This window comes from Quercus suber, unplaced genomic scaffold (genome assembly GCF_002906115.3).
Source record: "Quercus suber isolate HL8 unplaced genomic scaffold, Cork oak 2.0 scaffold_461, whole genome shotgun sequence".
NCBI classification, from domain to species: domain Eukaryota; kingdom Viridiplantae; phylum Streptophyta; class Magnoliopsida; order Fagales; family Fagaceae; genus Quercus; species Quercus suber.
This window is the reverse complement of record NW_027069912.1, coordinates 583,830-597,328: the sequence shown is the minus strand read 5'-3', so window position 1 is coordinate 597,328 and position 13,499 is coordinate 583,830. Positions and strand designations below refer to the sequence as shown.

General features: G+C 38.4%; 1 protein-coding gene across 1 annotated transcript; it reads left to right on the top strand.

Moving 5' to 3' along the window:
* The first annotated feature begins 2,480 nt into the window (after positions 1–2,480).
* Positions 2,481–11,672, top strand: LOC111999998 (UPF0481 protein At3g47200). Its single transcript, XM_024032106.2, has 2 exons — positions 2,481–2,591; positions 10,039–11,672. Exon 2 carries the CDS (start codon positions 10,061–10,063, stop codon positions 11,504–11,506), a length of 1,446 nt encoding a protein of 481 aa, XP_023887874.1. The 5' UTR covers positions 2,481–2,591; positions 10,039–10,060; the 3' UTR covers positions 11,507–11,672.
* Positions 11,673–13,499: the final 1,827 nt, after the last annotated feature.

Below are 13,499 nucleotides of genomic sequence, written 5' to 3'. Positions count from 1 at the left end.
CTTACGATGATTGCTAGATCCATAGGAATCACCTAATTGGCGAGGTTGCTCTATGGGTGGAGCAGAAGGAGTAATAGCCAGAACATTAAGCTTATTCTGGGCTTGAAGGGCTGCAAGACGAGCTTCTTCTCTAACTAACTCATTTACAACAATACCAAGAGAGGGAGGAGGACTGCGATTAAGAAGCTAACCTCGGATGGGCTCAAAGTCCTTGTGAAGTGACATCAGGAATTTATAGAGACGAAATTCATCTCTAAGGGTAGCATATTGCTAAGCGTCTTTTGAGCATGCCTAAGTTGGATCAAAAACATCAATTTGGTCCCAAATGAAGTGAAGTTGATCATAGTAGTCATTGATGGATTGCCCTAGTTCTTGCCTGAGTTGATGCAATTCAACCACTAACTGATCTTTCATGGATCTGTGAGTAGTGGAGTATCTTTTGGCCAACATATCCTATGTTAATTTTGCATTATCAAAGCAGCCCAATAGATTGGAGATGGAGGAAATGGAAGCGTTCTGAATCCATGTGAGGATCATGTAGTTGTGACTATCCCATTCAATCATGCGAGTGAGGAAGCCAGCATCTTCTTCACTTGCCCCATTGACAAGAATAGTGATTGGACGAATACAATATTGCCAAAGCATGCGACCCTTAAGAAAACTGCGCATAGCTTGAGACCAAGATAAATAATTCTTATTCCCCTCAAATATAGTATTGATGGGGCAAGGAAGAAAAATATTATTTTTATCTATTTAGAGACACAATATCCAAAAACAGATTGCAAAAATGAAATCTACACAAAAAATTGGGTATGGAGAACCTAGACTGCAAAAGTCAACCTTAGAGAAAGGTTAACAGTCAAAGTCAACTCAACGGTCAAAGTCAACTTGGTCAACGGTCAGTGGAGATGATGTCATCAAGATGACATGGCGCTGACATTAGCAAATGATTGGATGCTGATGTAAGCTAGGGCTAACGTGGCGCTGCTGATGTCATAAGTGACGTCAGCCTAGAGCTGATGACGGCGCGTGTGGTGCGTAAGGCATGTGGGACTTCGACGCAGAACCTTTGAGCGGCGCGTTAGGGCATGTGAGGTCTTCGTTGGCTTCGAGGCTTCCACGAGCATGTAGATTGGCGCAAGACGATCTCAATGGTACCTGCAGAAAAGTAATCGAAGCAATATTCGCAGCGGTGATGAGACGTGTAGTGGTCTTTGCGGTGTGGGACTCCTCAATGGCGGTGGCTGCAGGTCCGGAACCCAAAGACAACAGTTGGAAGACGTCGGAGGTTCAACGGCAAGAGGCTGCAATGGCTATTGTGATGGTGGAAGTGATGTTGAGAATGGAGTAATACGAATAAAGACAAGACTGCTAAGAAAAGATCAGAGCAGTGGCTCTGATACCATGTTAGAAATAATGAAATCAATGGTATTTTATTTCATAGTGAAAGAATATACATAAGTACCTTTATATAGGAGACATATGTGTGCAGTACAAGTAAGAGTATAGTACAAGAATGAGTACTATACAAGTAATCTAGTTGGGCCTAAAGCCCATAACACTATATACGTTAACACTCCATTTCTTTATTTTTCTACAAGAAAAATGGAGCACTATGAAGGAAACAAAGCCATAAGAAGTTATTAAGAACATTTCGATGTGAAGTTTGGTGGGTTTCTTCTCTTCTTCCACAACCATTTAACTGGACAGAAATAATCCTTTAATTATTATTTATTATTATTTGTTTATGCCTTGAGAATATAGAGGTTATGAGCTTTTTGTAAACAAAACTTTTCCATTCACGCTAGAACGTCCAGCAAAGCGAATCAAAACCACCTTGTTTGGATTTAAAAAAAAATATATTACACCTTGTTTGGATTGAGTTAAAAGATGGTGGTAAATGTGACTGTGCAAATGGGTGATCCACCAAACTCAAGGTGTTACGCAAGTGAAGATAACCAATTTGGTATATATCCCTACCTTGATCATGTGGGATCGAGTTCGGTTCCATGAGACTACTTTAAGCAATGAATCTAAATAAAACCAAAGCTAATCATAAACTCAATTAGCTTGGGACATCATCTTGAAATTTAGTTGTTAGTGTGTTACGTGTAATATAGATTCATTCACGGACACGGTTTAGGTTGAAATTCTATATAAAATCTGAATGATCAGTAATGCACTAACTATAATAATTTTGTATAACTGGCTTTTAGTTTTTTAATAAAAAAGATGCCACAATAAGACCGTGTAAACAAGCCAAGAATGTTCTCCAACTATTTCAAAGTGATTGGTTGTTGCTTTTTGGAACAAAATACCAGTTTAAGAAATTAAACTACTAGAGAAATTAAAGTCTGAAAAAAAAGGTGAAATTAAAGTTTGTGAGATGTTTGTAAACTGGTGAGAATTACGTTGTGCTTGTACGTCTGAGAGAGAGAGAGAGAGAGAGAGTATCACACACACACCATAAGTCTATAAATAGGATTGGAAGAAGACAGTTTGGTATCACCATTGAGAAACTCAATTATATAAGTGTGTGTATTTAAGAGGTGCTCTCAAGACTCAAAAGGGTAAAAGCATTTATTTCCCGGGTAAGGCTTTCTATTATTGAGTATTTTAAATTTCCATGAGTTTAATTTAAATTTCTGTCTTTTTGAATTTTTGATAAATTAGATCTATTGTTTGTGAGAGAATGATAAACTAGATCTTTTTTTCTTTTTGATGGGAAGACTAAAAATTTTATTACTTTACTGAAACGGAATTACATTATGGATAAGAACTTGTTTTATAAAACAATGATCCTCTTCAATCCAAGCACAAAAATCATCAATGCCTCTAGCATGTTTTGCTAAAAGGTGAGCTGGCCTATTTCCTCGGTGTCTTACATGGGAGAACCCAACCTAACTGAAGTCTAAGTAGGCTTTTTGTATACCTATGATCACGGCATCCACTGACGGTGGAGGCGAAACCAGATCAAGAAGAGCGTGATGCACAATGAGGGAATCGCCTTCAAGTGTAAGATCATTGAAGCCTGAATCCTTAGCAATTGCAACCCCATCTCAAAAGCCTTTGCTTCTGCTTCAACCGCTCCCAGTGGTGCATGAACTTTCTTGCTCATTGTGCTGCCCATTGTACTATAACCCGACCTGCTTTTCTCTGACCACCCATGCGGATTTCATTGCGATTACCCCACATTACCCAAGCACAGGTCACCACTTTTGCAATCTTCTCAAGAGAGCTCTCCCCATCCAATAATAACCTCCAAAGCGTGTCTTTGAAAGAACAAACCTGTTCAGGTCCAAACGGTAGAACCAGTTTTAAGCATTCCCATACTTCTCGAGCTCGTGGGCATGCCCAGAAAAAATGACTCAAAGTTTCAGCGTCTAGGTTGCATCTGTCGCACTTGTCATCCAATAGCACTTTCCTCCTAAGCAGGTTGGCTTTTGTAGGGAGTATATCACAACAAGCCCTCCACATGAAGTGTCTGATTTTGTGTGGGACAGGGATCATCCAAAGCTTTCTCCAAAACCTTCTGTTTTGACTATCATTTGAAACCAATCTACCATTCCTGGATTTTTCCATCTCCATGGCCACCCAATATGCGTTATGAATGGTAAATAAACTATTTGCGCTACATGCCCAGATTTGCTTATCTGCAGGAAGATGAACGCTGAGTGGGATTCTTTTTATTTCCTTTGCTTCATGTGGTAAAAACAGAGCATCAATTACCTCTGTTTCCTAGCTAGCATTTTCCTTGTCAATAAGTTCACTCACCTAAGTTTCTGCTTGCATAAACATCCTAGGTGATATAACTCTATATGTGGATGGAATTGGCAGCCACTTATCACCCCAAATCCGAACTTGCTCACCATTTCCGATTTTCCACCGCAATCCATGATACACTACAGCCTGGGCCGACATAATGCTCTGCCATCTATACAACAGATTCCTTACTATAATGGCTTGAGAAAACTCACAGTTTGAAAAATACTTGGATTTGAGCATTTGATAGACAAGAGAGTCATGTTTTTGCTGAAACTGCCACCCCTGCTTGGCCAGTAAAGTAATGTTGAATTCTTTTAATTGCTTAAACCCCATTCCCCCACTTGCCTTAGGAGTGCATAGCTTCTCCCAGCACAGCCACGTTGTCTTCTTTTCCTCCTACTTTTGTTCCCACTAGAAATTCCAAATCATGCTCGTTAGTTCCTCACATAAAGAATCCGGCAATTTAAAATAGCTCATCGTATAGGTTGGAATTGCTTGGGCCACTACTTTGATTAAAATCTCTTTACCTGCCTTAGATAGTAACTTCTCTTTCCATCCTACTAGTTTCTTCCTCAATTTCTGTTCTATGTCATTGAAGGTGTTTCGCTTATTTCTACCGACCAAGGAAGGCAAACCGAGGTACTTTTCGTGCTGCTTAATAACCGGGGCATCGAATTTGTTCTTTATCTCCTCTTAGGTCAGCCTTGGTGTATTGCTACTAAAATATAGAGAAGCCTTGGCTCAGTTCAATTGCAAAGAACAAGTGAGATAATTTGGGACCACCCCGGCAAATTGCTATTCTCCCCATACGCCCACACGCCGCATCCTTCTTTATAAGAGCTAAAAGTCCTTCTTCAAATAGTAGAAAAAGGTATGGAGCTAGTGGGTCCCCCTGGCAAATCCCTCTACTAGGAAAAATTCTACCCTTTGGTTTGCCATTGAACTTGATTGAATAAGAGACTGAGGAAATACACCTCATTATTAAGGCTCTCCATTTATCATCAAACCCCAACTTCCGCATTATCTTCTCCAAACAGATCCACTCTACTCTATCATATGCTTTACTTATATCCAATTTTAGAGCCATTTCACCTGACCGTCCCCCTTTCTTCTGACTGATATGGTGCATAGTCTCAAAAACAAGTATATTATCAGTAATCAACCTTCCATGGATAAAGGCACTTTGGGTATTACTAATAATAGAAGGATGAATTTTTTTAAACCTATTTGCAATAGCTTTTGATGCAATTTTATACATCACATTACATAGACGAATAGGTCTATAATCAGTAACTTTCTTAGGCTATTTACATTTTGGAATAAGCACAATGTAAGTTTCATTAAAGTTTAGAGGAGAGATACTTGAGTTTAGAAAATCAAGGGCTGCCTTTGTTACCACTTCACCAATCTTTGGCCAAAAGTGCTAGAAAAATAGAGGGGGCTTGCCATTTGGGCCTTTATCTTTCAACAAATACATTTGTTTAAGTGCCATCTTAACTTCACATGCATTAAACTCCTTGGTGAGATTCTAATTCATTGTTGGGTTGACCTTGTGTTGGACTGCTTCTTATAGCTTAGTGAAATTCGTGGGATTGTCTGGAAAAGGTCTCTATAATAATCAACCACAATGTCTTCCATTAGGCCTTCAATGTAATTCTTTTTGTAACATGCTGAGGCTTTCTCATGAAAAAACCTTGTGTTTTTGTCGCCAGATTGTAGCCAGTTAATAAGCGACCATTGTAACCACATCGCATCCTCCTTTTCTAGCCAACAAATCAGATCAATCCGCATGCTTTTCATGGACCAAATTTTTTCTGGCGAAGAAGGTTGTCTTTTAAGCCATTCTAGGTGCCTTTGTAATTTGGCAATGGTCTTACCCACATGACCGAATTCTAATTTGTTCCAATCCTCAAGTCTGGCATGGCACCGCTCCAAACAATTGTTAAGAGTGAATTTTGACCCCAGAGATAATCCTTCTTCACATATTTCATGATCTACCTCCTCACATCGAGAATCTTTTAGCCACATTGATTCAAACCTAAAAACTTTACCCACCTTTATTTTATGAGGCCTCCTTTTAAAATGCAATGATAAGGGAGAATGGTCAGACGCTAAAGAAGTGAGAAGAAACAGTTTAGCAAAAGGAAATAAGTTCAACCAATCCATTGTAGCTAGAGCTCTATCACGAATCTGGATCCTATCTTCCCTTTAATACAACCATGTATACTTTGGCCCAACAAAGCCCAAATCTTTAAGTCCACACCAATTTAATGTATCCACAAATTTCTTCATCTGTTGTCGTGGCCTACTACTCCCTCCTCCTTTTTTCAGATAAACCTATAATCTCATTAAAATCCCCGATAACTACCCATGGCAATCATGATGTTCCACATAGATGCTTGAGCTCTTGCCAAGATTCCGATCTTTTTGTCGTATTAGGATCCCCGTAAAAACCAATCAGATGCCACCAACCCACACCAAATCCTCCATCCACTAATGCATCAATGTGAAATTGGGAATACATTTGAATATCCAGCTTCACTCTTTCTTTCCAAAACAAAGATAATCCACCACTCTTCCCCCTGCTAGGAACAATCAACCCATTCTTGAATTTACACCAGTCCCGAACCTTAACCATTCAGTCTAAATCTTATTTTATCTCCATAAGGAAAACAAAAGTGAGATCTTCTTTATTGATGATCTTTTCCAAGGCCTTAACTGTCCGAGGGTTTGTAAGCCCTCGGTAATTCCACCTTAAGGGACTCATTGGACCCGATGGGGTTGCTCAGCATCCTTCGTCGATCATAAGTGATTATTTGTATGAGTGCATGTTGTATTTGATTCCTCATCCAACTTTAACTTCTTTACATGCTCCTGAGACTCCACTGCATCCTTTGGTTGGTCACTACCCTTCCTCTTTGGGCCGGCTTCCTCAAACATGTAGTCCATACTTTGAGTGGGATTGGGCTTTTGCGTGATCCTTACTCATGTACCCTTCCTTGGCCCATTTTGTTTCTCAGGCAAGGCCTGGGTGGGTGCAGCTGTATTGGGTGGTATTTTGTCTTTGCCACGATTCTTTTCACTTCTATGATGATTGCCGCTTTTCCCACCTTTTTTTATCTTCAATACTAGCTGTCCACCCAAAATGGAAACTACCAACCAAAAATTCCTCATTAGGATTAGCTGCTCTCAGTTATTCTGCTTCTGCCAATTTTTCCTTCAAAAATGTAGTTGCCTTTAAACACAGGTTTTCCAGGTTGGCTTGTTTGAACACAGGTTTTCCAACGACCGGCGTTACCACACCTCTCTTATGTCCATCTGCTAACCCTTTCAAGACCAACTGGTTTGATACTCGATGATTTCCCACCAACGAGTCACCCCCCACAAAATTCATTGTCGAGTTGATCACTGCTGTTGGTTCCCTAGTTTTTGGAACAGAAACCTCGAAAACCTTCACTTCGACAATTGTTTTCTTTGACTAGTTATGCTAGGTGACTCTAATCCACGGACCAAACTGCTACTTCTCCATCGCCAACGCGCCCTTATTTGAAGCCAGAGAACATAATCTTTATCGTCATGAGAAACCTATCCACACCAATAACAAATGAAAGTTTAAAATGGGTATGAAACACCCTTGAACGTTTAGACCCCAAATTACAAAATTACCAATTCAAGCTTAATATCAAACGATTAACTTGCGGAACATGAATATAAGCTAAACACAGAATTGATAAACAATCTAAGCCAAATATAAACACATCCACAGCAGTAAATATAAGGCAAAGATAAAGGGAAGGAAGATGCGAACACACGGACAACACACGATGTGTTATCGAAGAGGAAACCGAAGTCCTCGGCGAAAAACCTCTTCGCCGCCCTCCAAGTGGTCAAATAATCCACTAAAGAATGTAGTTGGGATACATGAACAGCAGAAGACCCTCCAAGCCTAATCTACCCAAGTACCTAAGCCCTCCAAGTTTCTTACTCCAACGAGGTTACGCCGAACCTATTTCTTCTTTAGCTTCCCGGATTCCGCTACTTGACCATAGCATCAACCAATGTATATTGGTTCCTTTCCAAACTGCTTCCCAAAGCACCAAATGGACCTTTTCACAGACGTGGGTGTGGTGAGACAAGGGTTTGGTAAATGACCTCTCAAGGGTATGACGATGGAGAGGAAGAGAGTAGAGAAATTTGTAGAGTCTCTTTAGATGAAGATTGGGGATGAATTAATCTTGTATTTCTCTAGGGTTTTCTCTCACAAAATTCTCTCTGGAAGCTCTCTCAATATGATGGGTATAAGGGTGTATATATAGTAGGGTGAGAAGGGAATGCAAAATGTCAGTTTTTGCCAAACAGGGCAAGTTGGCGACTTGATCTCGCGGCTTGGCCAAGTCGCGAAATCAAGTCCCGACGTAACGGCTTGGCCAGACTGGAACTTTTGTCCTGTAGCGTGACAGCTGGCGCGACCCTTCAGCTTCCCAGTGTGCCTCTCACATGACTGCCTTTCGCGGCTTGCCAGTCGCGAACCACCCGCGAGTCCTAGTCTTGAGACTTGTTTTTCTTGCACACTCTTGAGCTTTTCTTCACATCTTCTCACACACTACCCTTACAATTTTCCCACCTAAATACAGGGTTACTAAGTGCTAAATTACAAGCAAATTGGTCACGAAATAAAGCCAATTAGATGGTTGATTAAATTCAACCTTACAATAGATATTGGGTAATCATTCATATTTGAAGGAGACCTTACCATCTGAGTTCCGATCCCACGTGACTCGCCTCCTCCTACACAAAGGTTTCGTTATGTCGACAACCACCCTGACTCGCATGAAATTCCCCCCCCCCCCCCCCCCCCCCCTCATCTCTGACGTATCCTTTTGGAGTATCACTACGCCTAAAGTTTCCCCGATACTGATAGCCATATCTGTTGTCATGAAGGAGAACGGCAGGTTATATAGTTGAACCCAAAAGAGAGTTGAGTCGAATTTTAGGGTATGGATTGGATAGGACCCATCATAGCGCTCCATAACAACCAGGTGCCTACCAAAAGCCCAAGGCTCACCCATAAGAACCTCTTCTGCATCTACTTCAAGTTCAAAATCAAACAATATCATATTGTTCCCTGTGTCGTTAACCTCAAAATTTCCCCTGGTTCTCCATATTGGCCGGAATGTACGAGCCACTGCCTCAATGGCAATATTCCTACGTGTGAGAAATTTTGCTGCCACTACGTGTTCCCCCACTTTCTTCTTCCTCGATAAATCAACTTTTTCCCCTTCCACTTCTGATAAGGACAGTTTTTTCCAACTCTGAGCCAAGAAATTTGACACATAATAATTACTACTTGATGATGTGTACATTATCTTAAGCCAAGAAATGTAAAAGAATCAATCTCATTACAAAAGTATTTAATAATTGATCCACTTGATATTAGGAAGCTACAATATTAAATTAGAGCAACAGAATCATTTACCTCTTAAAAATTTAATTTAAGAGTAAATGAATAAAATAGTTACGAAGTTTTTTGAATAAAATGTTGTTCTTTTAATGGTATAATATACGACCAAGCAAAAAAAAAAAAGAAATGGTATAATATACGATATTATATTTGGAAAATTGCACAAATACACAATTTTTTAAGGTATTAAATATTTGATGATAAAGGGCTATCACCTGAAGCGGACGTTATAAGTTAAAAAAATGTCTGTCTATATCCTATCAAAAAAGAAAAAGTTTGTCTAATAAATTTCATTTTCTTCATAGGAAAAGTATAATAACTGCAAAATTAAAGTAAGTACGACATACGTCGCCTAACAAAAGGTTCAAAAGTTTATTTCGCTCTCACCAAGGTTTGTGATTACTACCCTAAGGGTTTGGCTTCCCTTTTTGCACTGAGACTAACACTTTTCCTAAAATGGTCATGTGTTAGTCCCGTATTTCATTTTGTGCTGTGCATAGGACTGTAGCTTCATCATCCAATGCCAAAATTATTTTGTTTTCTATTGTATAATTGAATATCTTACTTTGAGTGGGACTCACTCTGGTGGGTTTTAAAAAATTTCTTAAGAAAGGCAAAAGATGGTATAATAATTGAAGCTATTGCAAAAGGATTCCATTTTAGTAGTTAAGAATTTTGTAACTTAATGGCATTATGTGGTTTTCTTTATTAGAAAAATAAAAGTTTGAATCTTTATTATAAAAATTGAGTTATAAGAAAAGAAAAGGGTGATTCCATTATAGTGCTTGTGATTATTTTTTGTACATCTTTAGGAAAAACGGCTCTTGACAATTAATGGAGATGGTGTCTACTGCTGCTGCTGATTCACTTGAAAATGATCATATGTACAAAGAGCAGGGCATTGACATTACAATAGTCATAAATAATAATCTTATTTGCGACGAGTCGATCATTGATGTTTCAGCTGCCATGGAGCCAGCCCGGTGGCCTGAGTGCTGCATCTATAGGGCTCCCGGGAGAATTCGCAAAATAAATAAAGAAGCCTACACTCCAAAGTTAATCTCAATAGGCCCTTTTCACCACGGTCAAAAAGAAGTAAGGGACGAGGACGGTCAAAAAGAATTGAGGGATTTGGAAAAGTTGAAAGTGAGAAAATTAAAGGAATTCTGTGATCGGACTGGGAAATGCCAGAAGGAAATAGCAGGGACCATTGAAAAAAACCAAGATAAGATTCGTCGTTGTTACTCAGAGAGCTTTGATATCAACAAGGAAGATTTCATGAAAATGGTTCTATTGGATTCCACCTTTATCATCGAGCTTTTATTGAGAGCTGATGATAGAGAAAAATATGAAGACGATTTTATTTTATGTAATCCAATGTTGAACGACGATATACAGATAGACTTGATATTACTTGAGAATCAACTTCCATTCTTTATTCTGAAGGAGTTATATGAGAAATTTTATGAAAGACACAGTGAAAAGCCCATTTTTCAGCTTGCCTGCAAATATTTTTCTCCCTTTATCGAGAAAATACCAGAAGATGAGAAGATGAAGGAAGTAAAACATTTCACTGATTTGATCAGACTTTCACATTGTCTAGATAATCTCAAATTCAAAAAAAGAGTGAAAAATCCATGTACTGCAACAAAGCTGTACGAGACAGGAGTGATATTCAAATTGCATGACAAAGGCTTACTTGACATGCACTTCCATAAGTCGCTTTCCACTAAAACAAGTCCATGCTTCAATTTCTCATGGCTCTTAAAATGCTTGCTCGGCTTGACAGGCTTTGAGTGCTTGGAACATACACAACCTTTGTTGAAGATCCCACGCTTCATAATAGATGACGATACTGAAGGCCTTCTCCGAAACATCATGCTATTGGAGCAATGTCATTATCCATTGGAAGCTTTCGTATGCAATCATGTTGGGATATTGGACTATCTTATCAACACTAGAGAAGATGTGGAGTTGCTCATTGAAAAAAATATTATATATAATGATTTAGGTAGCAATGAAGTAATTGCCGAAATGGTAAATAAACTTTGCCTTGAAATTTCGGAAAGAAAGTCCTGTTACGCTGATCTCGCTGAAGACCTTTGTGATCACTATGCGCAACATTGCAACCGTAGTATGGGATACTTGAGACGTACTTATTTCTCCAATCTTTGGAGAACCACTGTAACTATTGTTGGTCTCATAGTCTTTGGATTTACTTTCTGGAGTACCATTAAACCTTATGTAGCTCCAAGAATAGATTCAGTCCATTGTGTCTGAGCTTGTGATACCCTCTCGTTCCTATTAGGGTTGTCTATTTTAGATTTGGGCACTGGTTATTTGCAACACTGTTTATGCTTTCTTGAAGAGTTTGTATTTTAAGCCAATAATAATAATGTTCTATCTTCTGTTATTTCGCTTTACCCCTGAATGCTATTAATAATATCAATGTTTCTTGTGTGGGTAATGCCCACTATGGATTCTTCTTTTTAAGAGTAATTCCTACTAATCAAGCACAACAGCCTTACATTATACATTTCTCATAATATATAATTATGCAATATCTAACTGTTAGAGATAGATTTTGCTAGAGGCAAAGAACAAAAGTTTGGCTCTATACCATGTTAAAGATCTTAAAATAAATGCGGAAGCAAAATTATAAAATAGAGTAACACAAAGGAAAATGAATCCAGGCTCAAGGGCAACTCTAAGTTAAGCTAATAGGGTTCAAATGAATCCTCTTAGTTGGCTAAAGAAAAATAAAATAATGTAAAATATTTGTAAAATAATTTTGTTTTGACCCTCTAAAAAAAAATTATTTTACAAACACACACACACACACACACACAAGGGAGAGGGAAAGGGGTTCTAACACAAAGGAACAACACAACTCCACTCAAAAGCCATGGTAACTTTTAAGGGAGGGTGGGGCAAGTTACACTACCATAGCTTTTGAGTGGAGTTGTGGTGTGTCTTTGTGTTAGAACCTCTTTTCCTCTCCCTTGTGTATGTGTGTGAGTTTGTTTCTCAAAAAAAAGAAAAAAAGAATGGGTAATTGGAGTTGATTTCAAATGGAGTGATATTGTATTTTATAGATAGCATTCCTACAAGTAGGACAAATGAGGGGCTGTACAACATGCCCTTGACAAATTTTGAACTTTAATGTATTGTTATATTAACTTGATTTTTTTCTAATTCATAAAATGATCCCACGCATTGCACGGGTTAAATGCTAGCTATATATAATAGCAGAAGTCTTTTCCTGCAATTAAAGAGGTGCTACCATGTAGGAAAAATGCCCATCTAAAATTCTGACACGTTCAAGTTAAAAAGTGATAAATTATATTGTTTGGCGACGTTAACACATCGTGTGATAGCCTCTCACTCTCTCAGTATAAAAGGAAAAATAACTGGTTAAAATAAAATTAAAAGGATTGCAATATTCCCAAAAAACTAAATGCAAGATATAGATGAAAAAGGTGAGAGTTTGTAAGCCGTCAACCGTTCCCTCTCTAGACTTAGATCACTGCTACAAGCACTAGTGAAAGAAAAATCTATGGGCATCAACACTTTAGGCTATATATCTACCACCATTAGATCATTGGAACGGGCTCCAGTACGTTTTTCTTCATTTACTTGGGTATGAAATATTACTTTTTATTGAGTTTTGTTGTTGGATACATTTAGATTTGATCTTGGTTTTGATTCCTTTTTGTTTCGGGTCTTTGGGTTCTCCATGAAAATGTTTGTTTTCTCAATTTTTTAATATTTTTTTTCCTATTTTGGATCACAGAAATCACTAAGCCTTTCCCTGTTTTCTAATATCTGCGTTCATAGTTGGTTTTTTTTTTTTTTTTCCCTTCTTCTGGGGTTTTGATTTGGAAAACCAGGTTTGCTAGTGATTCAACACTAATCCCCTCTTTCATAGGTAACTTCATTTCTCTTTTTTTCTCTCTTTGGAGCACTGGCCATTCAGGTTTTTCTCTCTCTCTTTGAGTTTTTAGTTTTGGTAGATATTTGGATTCCAATTGGTTCTTAATTTTTCCAATCCTACTTTGAATTTTGATTTTAGGTTTTTGAATGTTTTGGTAGATATTTGGATTCCAGTTGGTTCTTAATTTTTCCAATCCTACTTTTAATTTTGATTTTAGGTTTTTGAATATTTTGGTAGATATTTAGATTCCAAAAACAGCAATTGATAGAGATCATAAGGCAGAGAGAGAAACATTTGAGGACTGCCATTACCACTATTCTAGCCTTCCGCAATCATCTG